The sequence below is a fragment of the Coccomyxa subellipsoidea genome (assembly GCF_000258705.1).
Source record: "Coccomyxa subellipsoidea C-169, whole genome shotgun sequence".
NCBI classification, from domain to species: Eukaryota; Viridiplantae; Chlorophyta; class Trebouxiophyceae; family Coccomyxaceae; genus Coccomyxa; species Coccomyxa subellipsoidea.
Genome location: NW_005178038.1, coordinates 1,221,770 through 1,243,314, shown reverse-complemented (window position 1 = coordinate 1,243,314; position 21,545 = coordinate 1,221,770). Strand labels below are relative to the sequence as shown.

Genomic DNA, 21,545 nt, shown 5'->3' with positions numbered 1-21,545 from the left:
CATCACATGGAGAAAGAAAAACGGGAGAATCGTGAGTGCAATACCACTTGTACATTTATTCGCATTCTTGATCTAAGCTTGTATGCCCAAGTACTGCTTGTACTCATCGTTTGCTATTTCAAGAAATGCATCTGGCGTTTTTTGCAGGATAACGGCCACGTTCTTTGACGAAAAGGACAAGTCTGAGAAGACCGTGCAGGTTACACTAGGGGAGTCACTAATGGAAGCTGCACATGCAAATGACATTGATCTAGAGGGTGAGAGCCTTCCTGATTGACAGAGAGGACTTCTTCATTGTTCTCTGCCTGGTGGCGAGCAGGGCAGTGCGCCAATACGCTGTTGCTCTGGTCTGAAAAGCCGGCTTCACTGAAATGTTGTCCATTTTCCTATGATTGTGCCAGTTGGCTTGATCCAGCCCCATTTCTAGACAAGCGGCAATTGCAGCTGGGTGTGAACTCACGTGTGGTTTCTGTGCATTGTGAAGGTGCATGCGAGGGATCCTTAGCCTGCTCCACTTGCCACGTGGTGATTGAGGTGCCATTCAGTGCTCTCCAGCCGCAGCTCGATTCTGGAACTTTTTATTGTATTGCGTATGACTCATGTCTGCGTTCAAGGCAGCGCCTTGATGCCTTCAATCTTCTCTCAGAATGGTCTGGTCCTGTGGCAGGATCCGGAGCTTTATGACAAACTGCCAGAACCCACAGATGATGAGAATGACATGCTGGACCTGGCATATGGCCTCACAGAAACGTACGCTGCTCCATAATATAATCATGGAATGTAATGTCACAAGAGATGCAGTTAAGACGTCTACTTGGGGAGGGAGGCAATGGATTGAAAGGCTGTGTGTTTGTGAGCAGGTCCAGGCTTGGGTGCCAAGTGATTGCTTCAAAGGACATCGATGGGATCCGCGTGAGAATACCTGGAGCCACCAGAAACTTTGCAGTCGATGGGTACAAGCCAAAGCCGCATTGATCGTCGTCCTTAGAGTGCAGTAAAGGATACATGCAAGCATCATAGAGATTCAATTGTAGTTACCTAGGCTGCCTGCTGCTGCAGAGCAAAATTCTTTCTTACCCAACCCATGTCTAGTACTACTAGACGGGTAGATGTGCCAATTGTATCCATAGAATGGATGCATACAAACGCATGATGATCCTGTCCAGTTGCTGACACACTGCAAGCAGTCCTTTTTTGCCCCAGGCTGACTTGTGCTGATGACTTGTATGTGTTCACCAAGACTTACAGGAAATCTTAACCTATCATATTATGATAAGCGCTATTATTGTGGTGCCCTGCGGATTGCATGACTCTATAAACAGACAGATCGGCACCACTGCCTGATTGGAACAATATCTCAGGCAACTCATACTAGTACCACCTCCATATATTGATATGGAGCCATCCTGATCAGCGCAGCATGTACATGTGTACACATTCTAACATCTCGCCCGAACAGTCATTGCGCTGAATAGCAAAATCTCTATCTATGGTGTTATTTAGGTAGCCTTGATAAAGCTGGGCTGCCCCATTAGGCGGATGGCATACTCACGGGTCCCTAGGAGGCCAGTCCTCTCATAAATGACAGCATACAGGGGGAATGTCCGGAGCAGCTTGTTGAAGCGGCTCTCCTGGTGCAGGAAGGAATGCACCAGACACCTCCTGTCCCTGATCTTCTCTAAGAGCTGCATAGCATCAAAAAATCTCCCGTCAGAGCCATGCAGATACCTCACCGCAAAATACTTGATTCTTATTACACGCTTTTCCTGCCAGAGGCAAGGTGCGCCTGCAGACAGACCTCTGAGCAGATGCAGCACGAATATCAAGCAAGAATGTACAGGAGGAGAGGCACCAGGTGATTGCAGGGCTGACCTTGGGCGTGATGCCTCCACAGATATAGACACCTCCAGTGGCCAGCGCACGGAGCCCCATGTAGCCAGCCTCTGCCCCAATGATGGCCAGAAACATGTCCACAGCCTCCACCGCCAACTCATCATTCCCACTCAGCGCTGCTTTTGTGATTGCTGGCGCATCCTGCCAGGCGCATCAAGTCACATCATTAGATCACTGTGGACCCCTTTGACAACCTTGTGTGTGGTTTCCAAGGCGACTGCCTCATTTTGGGCAGCTAGACTTTGGCCTGGCTCGGCCCAGGACAGTGGGTGGTGTGCATGCCTTGCAGGTGTCCATTGAAACAAGGGGCCGGTTGCAGCTCTCGTCTGACTGCAGGAATCTGTAGATCCGTTCAAGGCCGCTGCCGCATGTAACATGCTCCACTTCACAGTACCCCAGCTCCTGCTCTACAAACACCTGCGCCACACACTCGTCTGCATAACAAAGATCTCTGACATGTGCCAGTACACCCAAGACATGCTGGTGCACTGACACCAGACAGGAAACTCTTCACATTGCAGTAATTATGTCCATCTGGACCAGCAGAGCATGAGCTGGCCCGCAAAGCGAACACACAGAATTTTCATCTCAGAATTCCCCTAGTCCAGCAAATGTAATGAATCCGTTTGCTGCCAGTCAAGAGTAGTGTGAGGGGAGTCAGGTCACCTGCAGGGCGCGCTGCTTCCATCCCCGGGGGGCGAAGGTTGCGTGGGACCCCTCGCTGGGCCACACCTTGTATCCGCCCTGGATCTCGTCCCAGAACAGCTGCGCCTCCCCCAGCCCAGTCCCTGGACCCAGCACTGCTTTGGGACCCTGCGCGCAACCACATGGGCCCTAACTGTGCAATCCACCAGATAAATTCAAATGCATGATTGCCTCTCACCACCTCAAGGTCTAGTTTGTGGCCTGAGCAGCTTGAACTGCATGGAGTGCAGTGAACGTCTCGCATGGCTGGGGTGAAGTGACCAGGTTACTTCATGGGATTGCATGCAATGTCTGCATTTTCTACAGCTTAATCAATATGTGGGGCCAGTGGGGTCTTGAGAGGAAGCAGATCCTTGCCTTCTCGACATCGGGCACCTCGTTCAGACAGACCAGATGTTCAGGTTCCAAGGCGGTCACTCCATATCCATTCGCCTCGAAGTCATTGAGCACAGCAACCCTGGACGACAGGCTCAATCCAATCAACACTGCTGGCATGTGCGATGAGGGCAAGAGGTTTACGAATCTCAGGAGGGAAACATTAAGTTGGATCAGCGCCAATTGGGGACAGTGATCTGTGGCTCACCTGATGCCATGCGCCTCTGAAAGGTAGTCACCATCAATGACCCAGCTCAAGTTTGTCATCTCACACTTGTTGTGTGCAACAGGTCCAGCACATGCAAAAGCTGCGGCCTTTGGTAGATTTGCCTGAAAGACTTCCTGTCTGGCCACTTCGGCAAGGGCGTCCGGGAAGGTTGGGAACTCCCTGCATGGGAAAATCTGCAGATGCAGCAATAATGAATGTCAGTCTCTGACAAACTCCTGCACCTGATCAATGAGATCTGCGGTCGCAACAACAGCATTTCTAAATGGGCAGCATGATGCAGCAAGCTCGTCATGACCCACAGTTGTGCACCTGGTGATAAAGCTCCTGATGAGCACGCCCGCCTGTCATGTCGATCTTCCAAAGCTCAAAGCGGCAGTTGGTGCCACCAATGTCAGCAATAAGCACTGTGTCCCCATTGCCCTGTGAAGAAAACACAGTATGGGCCCTGCATCTTGTTGTTGAGGGCTGATAGGTCAAACGAGAAACAAGAGAGAGTGCAGCGCAGACACGCACAATCACTGAGACAAGAGATTAAAAAACATGCTGTAGCTTGCTCGCACAACAGAAGGGGGTTTTCTCGGAGGTCATTGGTGGAAGTAACTCACTGAGTGGCCCCAATCCATGGACGCTGCCGCGTTTCTACATTGCACATCGAACTTGTGGCCGATCTCACTGCGCCCATGACGAGTGGTCCAAGCATGCTGCCTTGCCGAGGGACGAGGCGATGATTTAAATATCAGTGATCTCGATTGAGGAAGCTGCGTGGAGGGTGCTGTTGGGGCCAGAGCCGTGAATCTTCCTGACGTGGAATGGATATGCAGCATATTGATACTAGTTCCCAACATCTATTCTGCCAGTACACGCTGTGCTTTTCTGCGAAGCACCCAGCTGGAGCTGGGTGTGAAAGCGTTAAGGGATTGACCAAATCTGCTCAACAAGTGTATGCTGGTGCGACCCACGAGAGCATTACCAGCTCCACGCGAAGCCCTTCATGAAACAAATATACTTCGATTTGTAAAAAAATTGCTCAGGCAGGATGCAATGCTCTTGCTTCCGCGCGCAATAACTGTGACTCACCGCTATGGTCATTCATTGCTGGGGAGGTTTCAATGCATGCGATTATCGACTCCTCATCTCCAAACCCTCGATTCAGTGCATCTCTGCAGTGAAATTGGCGCGACAAGTGGCAAGACCTTGAAGAATTAATTGGATTTGAGTCTCTTGTACGAGTCACAAACAGGAGCCGGTTGTTTCCCCTATTTCTCGGTGGGCTCGCATACTCCCGCACGGGTGCAAGAACCCGTCATCCGGAACGAGCGCAGCCCACAATACACTTACGGGAAGTCACCTATGGGACTGGCCCGTGGGGAAAGCCTCGGTTTGAGAAAGTGTGCCAGTCTCCCATCACTGAGCGACTGCGGTTCGGACCGCGCCCTTGAAGTGTATTGTGGAAAAAGGCAGCTGATAGAGCTGTCGACGAAGGTTCCAACACGGCTTCACGGGTTCCTGGAAGACATTGGAGTAGCTCACTACTTTGTAATAGTAAAGCAGACCACGGATGGCAGCCTCACCCAGTTCGATTTCGGCCCAGTGGGTGGGGACATCGCATTCCCGCAGTTCAACTCACTTCAGCTCCCAGCAAGGGGAGTCATGGGAAACGGGGATAAGAGGAATGCGAAGCGGCTCAAGCAGGCAGAGATCCGAGAGATGAAGGTGTGCTCTGCTGGTCTTGTCACTGTTGACCACCAGCTGCATAGAAGGTTCAAGTTGCTTTTAGGAACAAAACAGAATGCAAAATAGTGTTGGCTCTCTGTAGGGTCAAAAGTATTCATTGTAAGTTTTACCATTGAAATTGTCAGCAGCCACAGATGCGATATTGCAGCCTAGCTAAGTTTCGTTGACCTAAAGACATTTACTTGTTGGACAGTTGACAGAGCTTCCACCACAGCATATGTACGTTGGAAGGAGCAAACTGTCGCTGAAGGACATTCGGAACTTTAACAACCTGCAGCAGCTGACCTACTTCCTGAACCAAAATGACTGCCGGTAAGCGCAGCTCCCTGTGTTTGCCATCGTCTTCGGATGCTTGCCAAACAATCTTGTGCTTGTTTTGTTTTGCCTCGTCAACTGTACTGTATAGTTTTCTTGGAGCGCAGCACCTATCGGGGATGTTTGTGCAGGCACTATGTTGACAAGCTGTGTCAGTACACAACTGGGGTGAGCCACGCAGCCAGCCTTTGCAAAAGGACGACCTTCCGACAGCGCAGAGCCACGCCGCAGTGGTCAGACTCGGTCATTACCCTGGCGCACGCCCTCACAGACGTCGCCAACTGGCCAAAGGTCCAGACAGCCACCCAGGTGATGCCCAAATCAAATTCCCTCGCCTTCGCTTGTGCAGGGGATACTAAGGACTTCTTCAGGAGGCTGAGTAAGGCATGGGGAGGGGAATGCCGTCTACCAGATCCTGCACTTTGTGAGAACCTCCATTTTTAAAAGGAATGCAGGGAAAGAAAAGGCTGCCTTGCAAGTGGACATCATGCAGCAACAGGCCAATAATTGCCGGCTCAGGAGCACTCCTCTTGTAGATGCACTGGAGAATGCAATTTCTTATCTAAACAATGTCAATGGTGTTTGCAGATGACTCTTACCTTTGCGGGTGCTCTGACCAGCCGCTCGACGCTGCGACGGCTGCGGCCGCAGCTGCTGCCGGGGCTGGCCGCGCGCGTCAGCGCAGTGCCTGCTCCCAGGGCCCTCGTCAGCAGGACCCTGCAGCGGCCGCCCATCGCCATGGCCACAGCTGTTGCGGCATCCTACACTGCCGGGAGAGCTCCTGCGGTGCGCACTTTTGACCCAGTTTTGAGGGACTATTTTCGGGCTTTTGCTGCCCAGGGCGCCGGTGAGGTCTGTGCGCGGGTCTTGACTAGACGTGCTTTGCTGGTGCAGGTGCGGGAGGCTCTGAATGTGGGCTGGCGCATTGGGGAGAGTGTGAGGGCTGCTGCGATGAACATGGTGGCATCAGCGAGCTCCGTGGGGCGCTCCGCCACCAGAGCAGCGGCCGGCAGCTTCCAGGAGGTGGGTTTATTATCCTGAAATCTCGACGAGTTTGGTCTTGTACAGATATTGGACCTACAGGATGAGCTTCTTCTTAGCACTGAGCGACTGGACAAGAAGCAATAGTTTTGGAGAGCTTCTGGCGTTTGTGACTGAGACAGGTAGAGCGCTTTTGAACAGTGAGCATGATTGCACAGGTGCTATCTGTGGCTGGCCAAGGTGTGATGGGTGCAATGGCGGTAGCAGGAACACGCAGCACAGTCTGCAATTCTGCCACCGCGGAGCGGCCAGCGCCCTCACGGCTGCGGCCGCGCCTGGTTTTGCCCCGCATCGGTGGCCGTTCAAGCAAGGTCCTGGTGGCATGAGTACATATTACAGCACTGGCTTCAAGCTGGCATCATCAGCCAAGCGGATGTCACTGTGAGCATGTTTGGAGCGATGAGGAGTGAGCTTACAGTAGAAGCCATAGCTAACAACGCTGAGGTACTGAACTTTTTCAAGAATTTGTGAGACAAGCGAGAGAGCGCGGGAGAGCAAACGATGCAGATTGTGCCAACAGATAGCAAACGAGTGGAGTTGAGGAGTAGCAGTAGAGATTGTGGAGGCAATATCTTTGTCAAAAAAGGAAAATGTTCACCGTTTCCTCACTTGAACACGTGTAGTTCCACATCATTTCTGTGGTCTTTGGATGAGCGTGAACATGATTTTGCCAGAACTGCTAATATCTGCCCGTCACATTGAAGTCAGAGCCCATGTTTTGGGAAACAAAAGGAACCAGACAGGGAAGTCTCCGAGTTGTGATGTCCATGCAGAGAAGATAGGCTACAGTAGAGAGTGCATCTTTTATATACAGTTGTAGAATAACGCAATGTATGACCATTTCCATTCAGTGATCGACAATTGAGGGGTGTGCTTGGACAGTAGTGTTGCAATTTGCATATGCTGACTTGCAAGAGAAGATCTGAAGTTGGGCAAGCATCATAAGGAATGATGAGGTTGCACCTTTGGTTGCGCAGTGCTGGACTGGGAGTGATAGGAACCTGCATGTTATGACCTCAATTCTTACATCATGTGGGACATGCATGATATATTGATGAGAAAGGCACCGATTAATCAATATTGTTTGCAGCACTGCATGCTGCCATAGAAATCATCTCTTCAATGTAAAGGTAAACCATTCGTAATAAAGCAACTGGGAACGCTTATGTACTCCTTAAGGGACCAGCACTGGGTCTAGAATGATAAGCTGATCAGCTTCATGAACTTCAGCTGCTGAAGGCTCCTTCAGTAGCCGCCTCGGCAGTGACATCCATCTCTACCATGATCGACGACCCTGCACATGCCATTGAACTGCTTTGCAGACGCAACCAATCTTGATGAGATTGCTGGAAAGAACTTCCAGGAAACTGAAGTACCAGGACTTCCTGCCGCGCCAAAAGGTGCATTGATGCATCAGAACATACCAGGAATGGTAGTGTGGTACGCTGTGGGTGTCAGGGGGCCCAAACATTGCAGAAGCATTTCATGGTGCGTTCTTCTTCCTTTTCTTCTTCCCTTTCTTTTGGTAAAGCATCAGGTCCTGCTGAAAGGGCCGCTTCTGCTTCTGGATTGCCCCTGCACGGCCCTCCTCTTCCTCTTCCTCCTGCTCACTTGCCTCTGCTGTGTCGGCTGTCTGACCTGCGCGCATGGGCAAGGATATCTTTGCCCAGTGCCAGGCAGTACGCCATGCATAGCAAGATTGATCCCGTCCCTACTAGAAAAACACACAGAGATCACATGCATATATTTCCTGTGTGAATGTCAAATCCATGGGTTCTTCCCAGTCATGCCCTGTTCAGGAGGGCCCAGCACCAGTAGTGGCTCCATTCTTTTGACTGTGGCCGGCACTCGATTGCTGCCCATCCTGCTGCCCCTTCAGCCGCTGCCCCAGTCTCCTCTCCAATTTTGACGCTGCAGTCAGTGCCTGCGCAGAGCAAACTCCATTTGATAACAAAAGACTGCAACATGCGACAGAGGGGAGGTCATCAGGTGATACATTAAGGGGGCATTCGGCGCAAATTGTGGTACCGGCTGAGACCCACCTTGTGGTACTTGCGTGGGTCAGCTCCCAACCCCAGCAGTGGAGGGCGCAGCTCCTCCACATCTGTGCTATTCTGAACAGGGTCTGCTGCTAGAGCTTCCTGGAAGCTGCTAAGGCCCAACCACTTTGACACCTGCACCCGCTTGGTCTTGCTAATCCCAGAATGACACAGACATGATCACCTAGGATTCCTTCAGATTGACACCACATATAGAACTCAACTTCCCGTAAGCTTTATCTGATCAGTGCATTGGGAGCCAAAAACAAACGGAAGTATGGGAGGCTGATTTACCACGCTGAGAGCCTCCCCCGATGCCACAATCTGATCACCATCATCTACTTTGCCAGCGCTCATAGTGCAAAGCCTGTATCAGAAGTTTCTCTGCTGAAGGACACTTGGGAAGAGAGGGAGTAGAGGTATCTTCGAAGGAATGCAGTGAGTCTTGTGTCAAGTAGATCCAATAACAATGAACAGTAGATAAAGGTTGTGCCAATCAAGAATGGTGTGGAATGTGGGCCCATGATCATCAAGTTGAGCCAGACAAGTCTCAGCGTTCCCTCAAGGAATTGTTGTACCCAAGACCTTGCCTCATTTACAACCAAACCCAGACAACCTAGGGAGAAATTGAAGCTGTTGTTATCAATATCTGCCATCGAGTGTCAGGAATATGAGAGTCTAGTCGTGTACAAGAACGATGATCAGCATGCAAAGGGTGGCACAGTTGATATGTTTCTCTAGCTTTGTTGAAATAGATGGCAGCACGATTCTTGCAGCTGGTGATTACTTGTGATGACAGGCCGGAGCAGAGGCACCCGAGGGACTGATGTGTAGCATACACTGCAATCAATAGGAACAAGATGTTTCAGAGCAAGACACGTGTGGGTCCAGCGAAGCTGGTGACCTTTGCCATTGCAGGCTTCCTCGCTGGGCTTGGCCTTGGGTACATATTCATGGGCACTGTACATGCGGTGAGGGCTCCTGTCCAATGCCATGGCACCAAACAGCCTTATGCCTGTGCATCCATGATCGAGGATAACTACTCAATGTTGACCTGATGAAGACATCTAGGCAGGGACTGACAATTGGCCTGGACCTGCAGATGCTGCAGCTCAGGGAGGAATCTGTGCAAGGGCTGGCTGTAGGTAGGCTGACGGACCCCCTTTGACCCCATAAAATAACCATTCTCCGTCCCACACTGCTGAGCTCTCAAGACATGACATATCTACTATGTGCACCAGATCGCTTCACACCCCTGGATGACAGCATGCACGATACCCGGTCTACAAGGAAGCAGCTGCCAGGGCAGCCGACCGCGAAGGTCAAAAGGAGCACAGTAACTCCCGGAATCCCAACAAAGGGCACGGCAATACACACTCTCGTCACCAGCAATGGCAGCCCCTACCTAAACTTTCAGAACCGCATCATGTACGTTCTTGCATGCTCCATATTTGTGCATGCTCTGTTGGTGTGATGCGCCGGAGAAGTAGAAACATTTCACCTCAGGACCTTGTGGACCTTTTAAGCTTGGGGTCAACATGTTGCAAAGGACTCATCACGTTAACGTGTTGTGGGGATGCATGCACAGGTATGGGACCTATAAGAAGGCCCAGAAGATGCCAGGCGGTGATTCCCTTGTGGGCTTCACACGAATCCTCCACCGCACTCGCCCTGATCTCCTGATGGATGAGGCAAGCCTCTCTCCTACATCTTGCTCAACAGTAGCCGCAATGCCTGATTGCTCAGATGAATGGTCTCTTGCCAACAGAGCGTGTTGTGCAGGTGCCCACATTTAGAGCAGATCCTCTGACACCCTCCTGTGATACATGGTGCGAGTTCCCTGTGTCCGACCGGCCTAATGCAGTAATGCAGTTTTTGAAGGCAGCCAAGGCGGACCCCACCATGATCAAAGTACGTACTAGAAGGCTTCCAATTTTGCTGTGAGAGCTTTGTACATATGTCTTGTCTCTCTTGTATGTCTCTTCCCGATTCCTGATTGAGGTCATTTAGGTCCCAGATCAATCCATGTGTTTGCTGTGTGGCAGGCACCGTGGTTGCTGATGATAGAGACAGACTATGTGTGGATGAGGCCGCTCCAGGCGCCACCAGCAGAGGACCCGGCCAGCCGTCCGATGGCATACCCCTTCAACTACATAGTTCCCACTGCTCCGCCCCTGGAAGGGGTCATGCGAAAGATGTACCCGGCGGAGCTGGGCCCCCTGTCAGGCATTCACGGCAGCGGCCCGGCACCTGTCATGATGCGATTTGACGAGTGGATGGAGGTGCGCTCTCCTGGCCAACTTTCCTTTATGCAGACCCTCCAAGAGTTCCTTGTGCATTGATGCGAGATGGCTCAGCCTCAAATGGAGCGGTGCAAAGCACGGTCAAGTCTGCACATGGTCACAGCTGCACGACATTGGGCTTTCTGCATGTGAGCGTTCACGGTTCGATGCAAAAGTTGCTGAGCCTCAAAGAGTGACGCAGACATGGTCAATGATGCGCATGACCAGAGCTGCACCATGGTGCAGTGCTGCAGTAAAATATTGCTAATGATGTTATCATGGGCACAGGTGGCGCCAGAGTGGGAACGGCTGACGGCGCACATCGAGGCGGACATGGAGTCGAAGGAGAAGCTGGGGTGGGTGCGCGAGATGTACGCGTTCAGCGTGGCCATGGCGCTCAAGGGGGTCAAGCCGGAGATCCTGGCCTGCCCGCGGTGCCCCCTGATTGCGCAGCCGCCGGCCGACCAGGCCCTGGGCGGCGCGGCGATGTTCCACTACACCTGGGGCACCATCTTCAAGGACTCCTTCGGGCGCAAGATCTGGGAGTTTGACAAGCGCACCTACACCGCTGAAGAGATCCAGCGCAAGGTGTGGCCCCTGCTGCTCATTACTTCGCTGCCCTACATTTGCCCCCAAAAGCATTTGCAGGCTAGCGATGGCATGATTGTCGTTTGAATACGACAATTTACAGAGCGCTCCTTATTTTTGGCCCGCAAGTTCCTGACGAAATACTGACATGCTGCGCAGACGCCGCGTGTGCCTTTGCCACCGGCCTACAGGGAGGATTGGAAGATGCAGGATGACCAGCCTGTAACCCGGGAGCTGTATGACACGTTGGTGGGCATGATAGAGCGGATGAACAGTGCTGTAGATGATTTGCCTGAACTGCAGGCTGTCCGATAGCGCATGTCCTTTGGTTGTGTCATGTACAATGTCGTTGTGAGACGTCTACTAAATATCATGAACTGCCTGAACAGTGATGGAATCCATGAACTCTCAGCAAGTCCAGTAGAAGCAGAAATCATATCAGTAATTTGCTATATTGTACAAGGATTTTGTCTAGTAAATTCTGAGATCAGAGGTATGATGCTGCTGTAAATGTCAATTACGAGGATTCAATTGGAGAATCTATGACTTACAGTGAAATTTCTAGCGTCGAGAGGGATTCGTTGTGGCATTAAAAATGGTTATACACAACTCTGCCATGTCGTAGCTCTTATCATCACTGTGTAATATTTTGCATAAGAGCTCCTCAAGGCCTCTGTTAACATCTCTACCTTATCGGACCATCAACGGTCTTGTACCCGGCATATGTAGGGTGCTGCACATGCATGCAGTACTAAATCAGCAGGATACTCCATCATTCTCTGCTTTGCCTTAAGTTTTCCTGCCCCTTTTCTTGGTTGGTGCCGCCGCTTCAGCCTTGTTTGCCTGGTCATCTGTATCTGCATTATTCTTCTTTGTGCTCTTCTTTACTGGCTTGGCTGCTTCTTCAGACGCTCCGTCTTCCTCTTCCTCTGCTGCAGGCGGAAATCACATCAAACTACCACCTGCCTGATGCTGGGATCAAATTGCAGTTTGGTCACTGGAAAAGGCCCTCAAAATGTTGTTCTTTACAATCATCTAATGATACAGCACACCTCTCATATCATGATACGAGTATGAAGGAGCCTTCTGCTGAGGTGGCCAAGCATACCAGCGACACTTTGTGCTTTCGGGGTTTTGGGCGCTGCTCTCTTCCTGGGCTGCTTTACTGCTGGTACGGCAGCCTGAGTCTCGCTGTCAGCTGCCTTCTTCTTTGCTGCTTTTGGCTTCTCAGCGGCCTGAGCTTTGAGTTTCTGAAGTGCCGGCACATATGCTGTTGTGCGACCCCCCACCTGCATGTACTCTATCTTGTTTCCTTCAAGCCTCGGGGCCGGCCCCTTCTTGCCAGCTCCCCATTTCTGATGGAACAACCAAGTCTTTGGGAACTTCTCTGAATCGGCGCCAGCATCAACAGCAGTCTGAAGGACGGCCTGTACACACCCTTAAATTCAGACCACCAGTCTTATGATATAAGATAGCAATGGCCCAAAATACTTCACATGTGCAAACAAGCTGGCAGCACCTTCATCTGGTGGTGGAGTGCAGCGCACTGCGCTTCGTCAAGGGAGGCTGCCTTCTGTTCTGGGTGTATCTTGGCCTGGTACAAGATCTCGTCGGCCACCCAGTTGCCCACTCCCGCAGAAAAGCTCTGATCCAGCAGCAAGGGCTTGACAGAGCGCCTCTGCTTTGCGAGCATGCCTGAGAAGGTGGCCAGATCTGGCATGCTCAAGATCGGGTCGAAGCCCAGCTTGCTGATTGGCTCATTGTTCTCTGGATCGGCCTGAAGCCTGATTTTTCCAAATCTCCTGGGGTCACAGAACGCCAGCTTGACTCCACAGTCTGTCTCAAGCACCACCTGCATGCCTTGATTTATTAATATATGATGCTTGTGATTCATTCCACTGAAAGATATGCTTGCGTCAACACGATGTGATTTTCCACTGGTCCTCAAGCACACACCTTCCAGTACTTTGGAGGCCATTCGTCTCCACGCTTCTTGGCATTCACATACTGCACTATGGGGACGCCTTCCACCACCATGTAGCCGGTCATCCCTAGGTGAAACAGCAGGGCTGGATTTTCACCATCAAGCTCCAACCACATGTGTTTGCCCTTCCTATGGGCATCCACGATGGTCCTCCCTCGCAAAGCATTCTGTAGCTCCTCAGGACTTACTCCTTCAATGACCTCTGCATCAATACAGTCCTGTCGTCAGAGAGTCTCAGAAGACATCACAGTGGTCTCAGACGGTGCACACTTGATCTCCTCCAGTGACTTACTTGTGTCATCTGCAGCGATGGCCTGCTCAATACATTTGCCCTTACAATGTGTATGGACTAACACTCTTGCAGCCTCAACCTCGGGGAGTTCAGGCATCGGCCCTCTATGGAGATCTGGGATCAATCAAACGGCCTCTCGCCGCAGAATTCTGTTCACTGTCACAGGACTGTGGAGCATGGTCTGGACACTAATGTCATAAAAAGAAATGAACTTTCATATCCTTCGCATGTGCTCGAAGGCGCTCTCGACACACCAGTTGCACGTGAATCGCAGCAGGCAAAGCATGAGCTGAATAGCAAGGCTCATTTCCATCTCATGTGAAGAGACCACACTGTGGTCACCACAGCATTATCAGATAAAAACGATAGAGAAAAGGGACGATCTTGAGGGGAAATGGCGGGCCCTTCAAGAGCAGAGATAAAGAAGGAAGTCAGCGTCATCTTGGAAACAGCAGACTTGACCACACTGTGTGAACGAAATATCAGGGAGCTTCTCACTGGAAAATTCGGTGATGTTGTGCAGACGGATGCTTACAAAAAGATGATCGCGGTGACTTCTCGTCCTTGTCCTGTGCTAACTCACCAGGAACCTGCACTCTGACCCACACAGTGCCTTCTGAACTATCTAAAAAAAGGTGTCACATCATATTTGTGGCCCTTCTGTATCGTCAGCCAGTTTTGACATTGGCTGGGACTGCGCTGAGGGCGTTGTGTGTTGATGAACCCCAGGCTGAAATTGAGGGCTACCTCGCAAGCCTTCCTCCTGAGGAAGATCCACATGACGAGGATGACGAGCCTCCCTTCTCATCACAAGTGCCTTTGGGACAAAAGTTGGGCAAGAGGAAGGCAGAGGCAGTTGCAGAACCCTCGCACCATGCAAAATCAGCTCGAAGCACAAATGCTGCACAGGAGGCCACCTTTGACCTCTCTGGTCGACGCCAGGTGCAAGCTCGCTGCAATGCGGTCCATGCATCTGTTGCTGCGCACGGAAAAGTAGCTGCAGGCGCTCCTGAGCTCCTGACACTACTCATTGTTGCAGGTGACTGTCCGTTCTTTTAAGGGCAAGCCCCTTGTGGACATCCGGGAGTTTTACGAGAAGGATGGCAAGCCGATGCCTGGGAAGAAAGGTGGGGGGAGGACTCTGGTCAGACCCAGTTGGTCTTTACTTCAACGTGGACATCTTCAGCGTGGACATCTTGTTTGTGCTTGAGCAGATAGTGCTCCTGACTTGCATGTTACATCCACAGGCATATCTCTGACACCGGAGCAGTGGGCAGCTGTCAAGGGCAGTGCAGCAGCAGTCTCAGAAGCTCTGGATGCAGAGGAAGAGGACTTCACAGTTGACTTGTCGGCACAGAGGAATTTGCGTGTGCGGCTATTTGGTAAGAACCTCTGCGTGGACATCCGCGAGTTTTATGAGAAGGATGGTGAAGATGCTCCTGGAAAGAAAGGTGTGATTATCTTTCCGTGTCTGACTCTCTGCTTGTCACATTTCTGTAAATCATCTGGTGTTTGTGGAGCAAGCAAGATTTGCCGGCTGAATGGTCAATGTTTTTGGGCAGGCATCAGTCTACCTGCAGTCCAGTGGGAGGCCCTGGTCAGCGCCACAGATGACATTGATGCTGAGCTGCAGGCTCTGGGCGCATCAGCCAACCATAAGCCCAAGGAAAGTGCAGGTGCTCATCTACTTCCCATACTGCTGTCTGCTGGACTGTGCGATTGACCCTTTACATGGATCATTGCAGAGTGATTCTCCTTATGGGACATTGCAGGCAAAGCTGCTGCGGGGTCCGGTGCTGCTGGACCTTCTGAGGAATCAGAGACCGTGCAGCACAGCGGCCCCCTCCCTGTCATCCTGAGCAGCAATCGGCGCGCTGACATCAGCAATTTCAAAGGATCCACCTTTGTTAACATCAGGGAATACTACGAGGTTTGTTCGCCGCCGCTGCAGTGTATCCATTCCAGTCCTTCCCATCAACATGGAAGCTGTGCATATGTGCCTTCGCGCTGAGAAAATTTTCTTTGACATTTGTGCAGAAGAATGGCGAGATGTTGCCTGGGTCCAAGGGGATAGCGCTTTCCCCAGAGCAGTTTCAGATACTCAATGCTGCTGCCAGCGATGTCACTGCCGCCCTTGCATCAAAGGATGTCGACTTCAAAATAGCTCTGTCAAGCAAGTACGGCCAGAGCCTGATGCAGCCTCCGATGCAATGTGCCCAATCGTTCACCTTGGAATTTTGCCAAGCCATCTTTGTGTTCTCCTGAAAGTAGAACGTGTTGCACAGGCGAGCAGTGCGGATCAATCAGTTCAAATCGAGCATTATGGTGGACATAAGGGAAATGTATGAGAAGGACGGCAAAGAGCTGCCTGGAAAGAAAGGTGCGATTTCCCTGAGCATACACTAAATGTGCTCATGATGTTCTGTTGCTGCCGCGGGGACCAAGCAAAGTGGCCATGTTCTCAATGCATTCTCAATGCACATACGTGACTTTGCAGGCATCTCTTTGGTGGCAGAGCAGTGGCAGAGCCTTGTGAAAGGTCTGCCTGCCCTTGAAGCTGCCCTTCCATGATGACAATCAGCACTGTGATGACATCCAGCAGAACAAATTGCAGAAACATGTCACTCAACAAGAGTTAATTCCAGCTGTTTTGATGCGTAACTTACTGTTAAACATGCCACCGTTGACTGTCCTGTGCAGTCGCTCTGATCCGATGTGGTGCAAGTAAATTGAACGACAAGATTGCCCATCTATCATTCAAAGCTGCATGTTGTCCTAGCAGGTCAGTAGTGACCACTGGCATCATAGCTAGATTCTTTTGGCCTAAATCACGCATCACAGAACCTCTATGTAATTGCAATGCCAATGTGTAAAATACATTCTAGTGGGGTAGATTGCAGCAGCACGTACTAAGTACTTTCATGACAAAGCTTGTCCCGATACGGATTTCCAAGGCATCAGCTAATCTACAAGAAGATGCAAGCACACATTGCCTTCGCTGAATCCCAAGTGGAGTCTTGCAAGTCATCCGCAGCACCTCACAACAGCTACATATACAAAATTCAGATGATCTGGGAAAGCAGGCTGGTCCAGAAGTTTGATACATCTCAGTTTCCCCGTATGGCCTCCCGGAGCCCAATGGCCCACTCGCAGCACTCCTCCACATTCGAGGCCCGGAAGATGAGCCGGCGGCTGCGCCCAAACATGCCCGGTCCCATCTCCACAAGGTTGAATTCCGGTGCCTCCCCAGTCTCAAACTGACACCTGCACAGCCACGGGACTAACAATTGACGCACTGAAACAATAAACCCCACAACAGCCTCTGGTGAGCAGCCGAGAACTTGCGATGGCATTCAGATATAGGATAGGGATCGCGCCTGGACAGGTTGAGGGAGTCTGCAGGCACGATGTCAGCGGGCGCTGGCGGGCTGTTGTTGAACCAGTGCAGGAAGCCGCAGCGCGTCAGCACAAAGTGGCAGTCCATCCACCTGCCTGACCCAGACACCCAGCGCGCCATCTCCCCTTGCCTGCATGTCCAGGACCCAATTTCACCAAGTCATCTTGACTTGGGGACACAACTCCTGAGTTTCATGGGTTGTGCACGGCAATCCAGCTGTGAGTAGACAGCCTCCATGCTGGCCCATGAGCAAAAGCACAGTGGAGAACCCACCGGACGATTTCTGGGCTGCACAGGAGCTCCTGCGAGGCAGCCTCCAGGGCCTCGGTCTGGCGAGCGCCCAGTGCTGCGCCGGTCTCAGCCGCGGCCGCTGAGCTGGCCGTCAGCTCTGCCAGGTCAGCCTCACCATCTATCTGCTCCGCCACACGCAGCAGCGGCGCTGTGTCCGCCTTCACCACGCCCAGATCACTCCTGCCACAATACCCGGCTCATCACTTCCGCATGCTTCACAATCCTCTCTTGCACCGGAAATTATAGACTGGCAACCAGGAAACCTTAACGTGCACCATGGGCTGGCAGGCCAAGGCAGCTGCTGCATCCCCAAAGCAAATCTCCAGCGATGCAGGGAGGGTTGTGGTCAGGGCGCGACGTTCAATGATCTGCAAATTCCACCTGATCCCAGCTGGTCCAGTAAAAGCAAGTAAGGCAGGTGGACATGAGGAGAGCGCAGTTTCTCACTTGTAGGCGGCAACGAAGGCGTTGATGACGTCCTTGATGGCGGCGGTGCGCTGCAGCTCGAGCTCCTTGACGCGCGCGAAGGCGCGGGTGAGGAACTCGCGCTCGGCGGCCTGCGCGCGTTGCAGCATCCCGTGCGCGGCCACGACGCGCGCCTCCGTGAGCCATGGGTCGCCCGTCTCCGAGAACGGCCGCCCCAGCCGGCCCCGCGCGCGCTCCAGCGCTGATTCATCCGTCATCCTGGCACAGCGCAGTCACACCCTCAGACACAAATGATTCTTCACTCAAAAAAGGGACGAACCAGGCCTGAAGTTCAAACAAAAAGAGTTGGAATTGTCTAAGATTCCATATACTGCACCAGCAGTACATGGCGATAATGCCGGAGAATACACAAAAACCTATCACACAATCTATTAGTCATCCCTGTGGAGAAGATGCGGCGCAGGAGAGTCATGGCAGCTGAGCAGGGAATTTCCGCAGGGTTTGAAGGGAGCTGAATCGCACCGGCAGGCGGCGGTGTGATCGGCGAAGGCGGCCTGCAGGTGGCGGCGCGCGGCGTCGATGGAGCGGTGCACCTTGGCGGACTCGCCCGAGATCTCGGCGCAGGCCGTCCGCAGCGCGCCCACCACCTCCTGCATGCCCCTCGTCGTGTCCGACAGTCCCGCACCCACCGTCACATGCGCCTGCACCCCCCACCGCTCCCTCAGCACTAGTGCAGCTTCTCCCATGACAATTGTCATGATTTTTCCCACCCCCTGTGTGCTTTTCGGAGAGCTTGCGCTTCCATCGATGACCATCCAGCTCCAGTGACCATTGCTGGACTCATCTGTGACCTGAAATACAGTGGACCTTGCAGCGTTGAAAGCCGGGCAGCTATCTTCCCACCTTGTACAACCTCAACGTGGCGCCAAGTCGAATTTGCCGCAGCGCTACATAGCAAGCCAGCAGAAGGACGGTCCTGACACTGCAAGAGAGTTGTGTGAGGGCACTGGCATGGGTTATGGGGCGCGCCTGGCCGACCATGAAGGGCAGATCGGAGAAGCCGCAGAGGGCGGCGCGCAGAGAGGCGCCGTCGCAGCCGCCCACCAGGGGAACCTTGGACGCTGCGGTCAGCGCCCGCGTGTACGCCGCCTCCGCCCCCGCGCACGCCTGCGCAGCGTTCCAAAACCGCCATTTACTACAGATCTGATAAAATCGAGATATTCCACTTCAACAAATTGACTGATGCAACTTGCAGGACAACTTGGAGCTCACGAACACTGACACAGGAGCTCCCCCTCCTGAAAACTGTCCCGGCATGTGTCTGCATTTGAAGGCCATTGCAAAATGATCTCGCAACTTAGCCAAATAAGTGACGATTCATGACTTGCTAACAGCACCGAGATATCAGTGACCACTTACGCAAACTGCTTCAGACGCACATGTTAATGGTGAAGATTGTACATACAGACACCACTGGTGAGCATATTCTGGTAAGAATGTTTTAAGGCCCACCTGCAGGACACCCAGCAGCTTTTCGGTGGCCCTGCGAGCGGCGTCCATGCGCGTGCACATGACGGCGGCCAGCTCCCGGTTGATGCCGCTCTCCTCCTCCGCCTCCGTGTCAATCGCGGCCAGCGCCACTCGCTGCCGCTCCACCTGTGAGACAGCCCAGTCAGCCACCCCAGAAACACTGCACACCTATGGTGTGATGCTGACATGAAGTGTCAGAGCCTGAGGTAAGTATTGTCGAATGCATGGATTGTTAAACACAGGACCACTGCACTGCGCTGTCACATTGGACAGCCTTGACACAACACCCAGAATGGGGTTTATTGGTGAAGATGTGATAGGATGGGCGTGGGGAGGGGCGCACATCAGCTTCGCGGGGGAAGGCATTGGGGTCCAGGTGAGCGCTCCCGGAGCGGCTCTCCCCATCCAGCTCCGCCTTGGCAGCCTTTGCGAGCCCGGGGTGCTTGGCAATGTCCATGAAGTTGACCTGCATCCCAGGTCATGACAACAGTGCACAACTGTGTCATCATCCTTCAGCACTTCATGTCGTGCCTTACATATTACATATTGCGAGATCAACCTCGAATATTGCGCAGAATTGCTCGGAATGGCGCAAAACTACCTTCTGGTTGAGCATGGCGGTCTTCAGGCGCATGGCCTGGTGCATGAGGGCCTTGCCAAAGGAGTCGCCAGAGGTGGATGGCGACAGGGCATCGCCCCTGGGTGACTGCCCAGGCGTCTCTATTTCTGCTGCCACCACACGCAGGGAGGGCAAAGAGTCCTCCATTGCTTCTGGAGGGTGCCTCCTCACTTCTGATACCCTGCACAGCAAATTCTCCATTGAGCCACATTATAAAAACCGAGAGGGTCCTGAAGGCCATGCTTGGGGACAAAGATAGACATGCTTGCAGCATTTCACGCACCTGAGGTTGCTCCTGATTGCTTCCCTGATGCCTTCAGCAACTTCGTGCAGAGGTGGGTAATCTGAGGGTCCTGCTCTGCTGGTCTCCTCTCCTTCAGTGACTGAGGCTGGCCTTGACGTGGGGCTGGCACCAGCAGGAGAGGACAGCGGGGGAGTGGGCGGTTGTAGGCTGCTCGCCTGTGCCTCTGAGCACAACCGCTCTGACTGCTCCTCCTCCTGTTTAGCAGGTAGAGACTGGTCTGTTGGCCGGTACTCTCTGGAGCTTTCTGTCTTGGCCTCTGATCTGTCCTGGTGAGCTTGAGGGCTGGGTTGCCTAATGCTGTGCCTTTCGTCTGTACTGGAGGCAATCTGCTGCCTGCCTTCAGTTGGGACTCCAGCTGGGTCTTCTTCAGAAGCTGATTCACTGGCTAATGCAACCGTCGTGGTCTGTTCTGCTGAGCTACTAGGTGGCAATGACTTTGAAGATTCCTGGTCAATACGTTCAGAATAATTTTTCACAGTATCACTTGTATTGGGTATTGACAAAATTGCTTCTGCCATATAATCAAACCAATCCCGTGCGTTTGTTCACCGTCCGCCTGACTGGATCACATCAAGCGTTCAGGCAGGATCTAAGGTGTCTTTGTTATGGCTTTACTGATGATTGGTGCTTTCTTTCCGATCGAGAAGCGTTGCACACGCGCCTAAACAACGTGATGCAAGATGTTGACTGTTCGCCTGCAGGAATATATGACCAGGCTACTGGACTGCAGATCGACACCGAGGGGCATTCTTGAAGACCCACTTCCTTCCGAGAATGCAATTGCAAATTGCAATGCATTGGTTCCCAATTTCCTTCAAGTTCGAGGGGTTATGCCATTGCTTGTGGGTATGACTCAGCACACAAACAATGCTGACTAATGCATGCCAAAGCATAGAGGCACCTCAAAGTTCCCCAGATGTTTTACAAGCTTGTAACTTCAGTTCATTGCTCACATTCAACGCCAGTGATGTGTAAGGCCGCATGTACATAACATCCATCCGCTGCGCGATGCAATAACTCATGACTGACGTCCGTCCCTCGCTTATGAGTGATCACCAGTACTGGCGCCAGCGCTGCGGGGCATGCCGGCAGCCACATCAGGAATTTGAAGATCACAATGGTCGGGACAAGCTCAAGATCCAAAGTTGTGAAAGGTTGCTTGGACCTGCCCTCTCAAACCTGCCACACTACTCATCACTCATTGAACTGAACCGCTTTTCTCATGATCACAGACACTTCAGTATTCCGCCGGCATGATGCTTATCCGCACGTTTGCTCCGTGCTTGCTCACCACACCACATATGATTCAGATCTGATCTGGTCAATGGCCGCATGTACATAGCGCGCACTCACCGCTGACGAACTCGCCTTTCCAGATCCCTGCAAGAACGCACAGTCTCTTCAGCGTCCCAGTCGAGGGCATACCCATTGCAAACCCATGCACGAGCATGCGTGCACGCAGACAGGAGTCCCTTTGCCCACAAGGGATTGAAGGAAGACA

The 21,545-nt window shown here is 52.3% G+C and overlaps 8 protein-coding genes across 8 annotated transcripts; 4 read left to right on the top strand and 4 right to left on the bottom strand.

Annotated features, from left to right (window-relative positions):
- Positions 1–220: 220 nt before the first annotated feature.
- Positions 221–975, top strand: COCSUDRAFT_36000 (ferredoxin; the record flags this gene model as incomplete). The annotated part of the gene is made up of 4 exons (XM_005649110.1): positions 221–257; positions 485–534; positions 668–750; positions 861–975. 4 exons carry the CDS (start codon positions 221–223, stop codon positions 973–975), a joined length of 285 nt encoding a protein of 94 aa, XP_005649167.1.
- An 80-nt stretch (positions 976–1,055) lies between these two features.
- On the bottom strand, positions 1,056–4,208 carry COCSUDRAFT_32768 (glucokinase). The gene is made up of 8 exons (XM_005649109.1): positions 3,808–4,208; positions 3,512–3,622; positions 3,182–3,375; positions 2,956–3,055; positions 2,560–2,706; positions 2,176–2,310; positions 1,873–2,034; positions 1,056–1,685 (listed from the first exon to the last, which is right to left on the bottom strand). Exons 1-8 carry the CDS (start codon positions 3,823–3,825, stop codon positions 1,500–1,502), a joined length of 1,053 nt encoding a protein of 350 aa, XP_005649166.1. The 5' UTR covers positions 3,826–4,208; the 3' UTR covers positions 1,056–1,499.
- A 220-nt stretch (positions 4,209–4,428) lies between these two features.
- On the top strand, positions 4,429–7,346 carry COCSUDRAFT_65447 (hypothetical protein). Its single transcript, XM_005649108.1, has 6 exons — positions 4,429–4,915; positions 5,130–5,248; positions 5,383–5,560; positions 5,840–6,037; positions 6,146–6,274; positions 6,451–7,346. The coding sequence occupies exons 1-6, from the start codon at positions 4,553–4,555 to the stop codon at positions 6,616–6,618; spliced, it is 1,155 nt and encodes a 384-aa protein (XP_005649165.1). The 5' UTR covers positions 4,429–4,552; the 3' UTR covers positions 6,619–7,346.
- A 429-nt stretch (positions 7,347–7,775) lies between these two features.
- Positions 7,776–8,688, bottom strand: COCSUDRAFT_62053 (hypothetical protein; the record flags this gene model as incomplete). Its single annotated transcript, XM_005649107.1, has 4 exons — positions 7,776–7,930; positions 8,105–8,216; positions 8,335–8,466; positions 8,626–8,688. The coding sequence occupies 4 exons, from the start codon at positions 8,686–8,688 to the stop codon at positions 7,776–7,778; spliced, it is 462 nt and encodes a 153-aa protein (XP_005649164.1).
- A 910-nt stretch (positions 8,689–9,598) lies between these two features.
- COCSUDRAFT_14028 (hypothetical protein) lies at positions 9,599–11,516 on the top strand (the record flags this gene model as incomplete). The annotated part of the gene is made up of 6 exons (XM_005649106.1): positions 9,599–9,759; positions 9,920–10,052; positions 10,114–10,242; positions 10,377–10,613; positions 10,902–11,201; positions 11,361–11,516. The coding sequence occupies 6 exons, from the start codon at positions 9,599–9,601 to the stop codon at positions 11,514–11,516; spliced, it is 1,116 nt and encodes a 371-aa protein (XP_005649163.1).
- A 215-nt stretch (positions 11,517–11,731) lies between these two features.
- On the bottom strand, positions 11,732–13,671 carry COCSUDRAFT_46879 (DNA glycosylase/AP lyase). The gene is made up of 5 exons (XM_005649105.1): positions 13,478–13,671; positions 13,158–13,387; positions 12,721–13,053; positions 12,310–12,628; positions 11,732–12,133 (listed from the first exon to the last, which is right to left on the bottom strand). Exons 1-5 carry the CDS (start codon positions 13,572–13,574, stop codon positions 11,991–11,993), a joined length of 1,122 nt encoding a protein of 373 aa, XP_005649162.1. The 5' UTR covers positions 13,575–13,671; the 3' UTR covers positions 11,732–11,990.
- A 200-nt stretch (positions 13,672–13,871) lies between these two features.
- Positions 13,872–16,048, top strand: COCSUDRAFT_40967 (PC4-domain-containing protein; the record flags this gene model as incomplete). Its single annotated transcript, XM_005649104.1, has 8 exons — positions 13,872–14,027; positions 14,517–14,604; positions 14,725–14,928; positions 15,040–15,153; positions 15,250–15,407; positions 15,515–15,654; positions 15,763–15,857; positions 15,975–16,048. The coding sequence occupies 8 exons, from the start codon at positions 13,872–13,874 to the stop codon at positions 16,046–16,048; spliced, it is 1,029 nt and encodes a 342-aa protein (XP_005649161.1).
- Positions 16,049–16,584: 536 nt separating this feature from the next.
- On the bottom strand, positions 16,585–21,142 carry COCSUDRAFT_65445 (hypothetical protein; the record flags this gene model as incomplete). Its single annotated transcript, XM_005649103.1, has 11 exons — positions 16,585–16,741; positions 16,861–17,004; positions 17,148–17,345; positions 17,613–17,849; positions 18,114–18,292; positions 18,621–18,758; positions 19,104–19,247; positions 19,465–19,587; positions 19,723–19,921; positions 20,024–20,238; positions 21,101–21,142. 11 exons carry the CDS (start codon positions 21,140–21,142, stop codon positions 16,585–16,587), a joined length of 1,776 nt encoding a protein of 591 aa, XP_005649160.1.
- Positions 21,143–21,545: the final 403 nt, after the last annotated feature.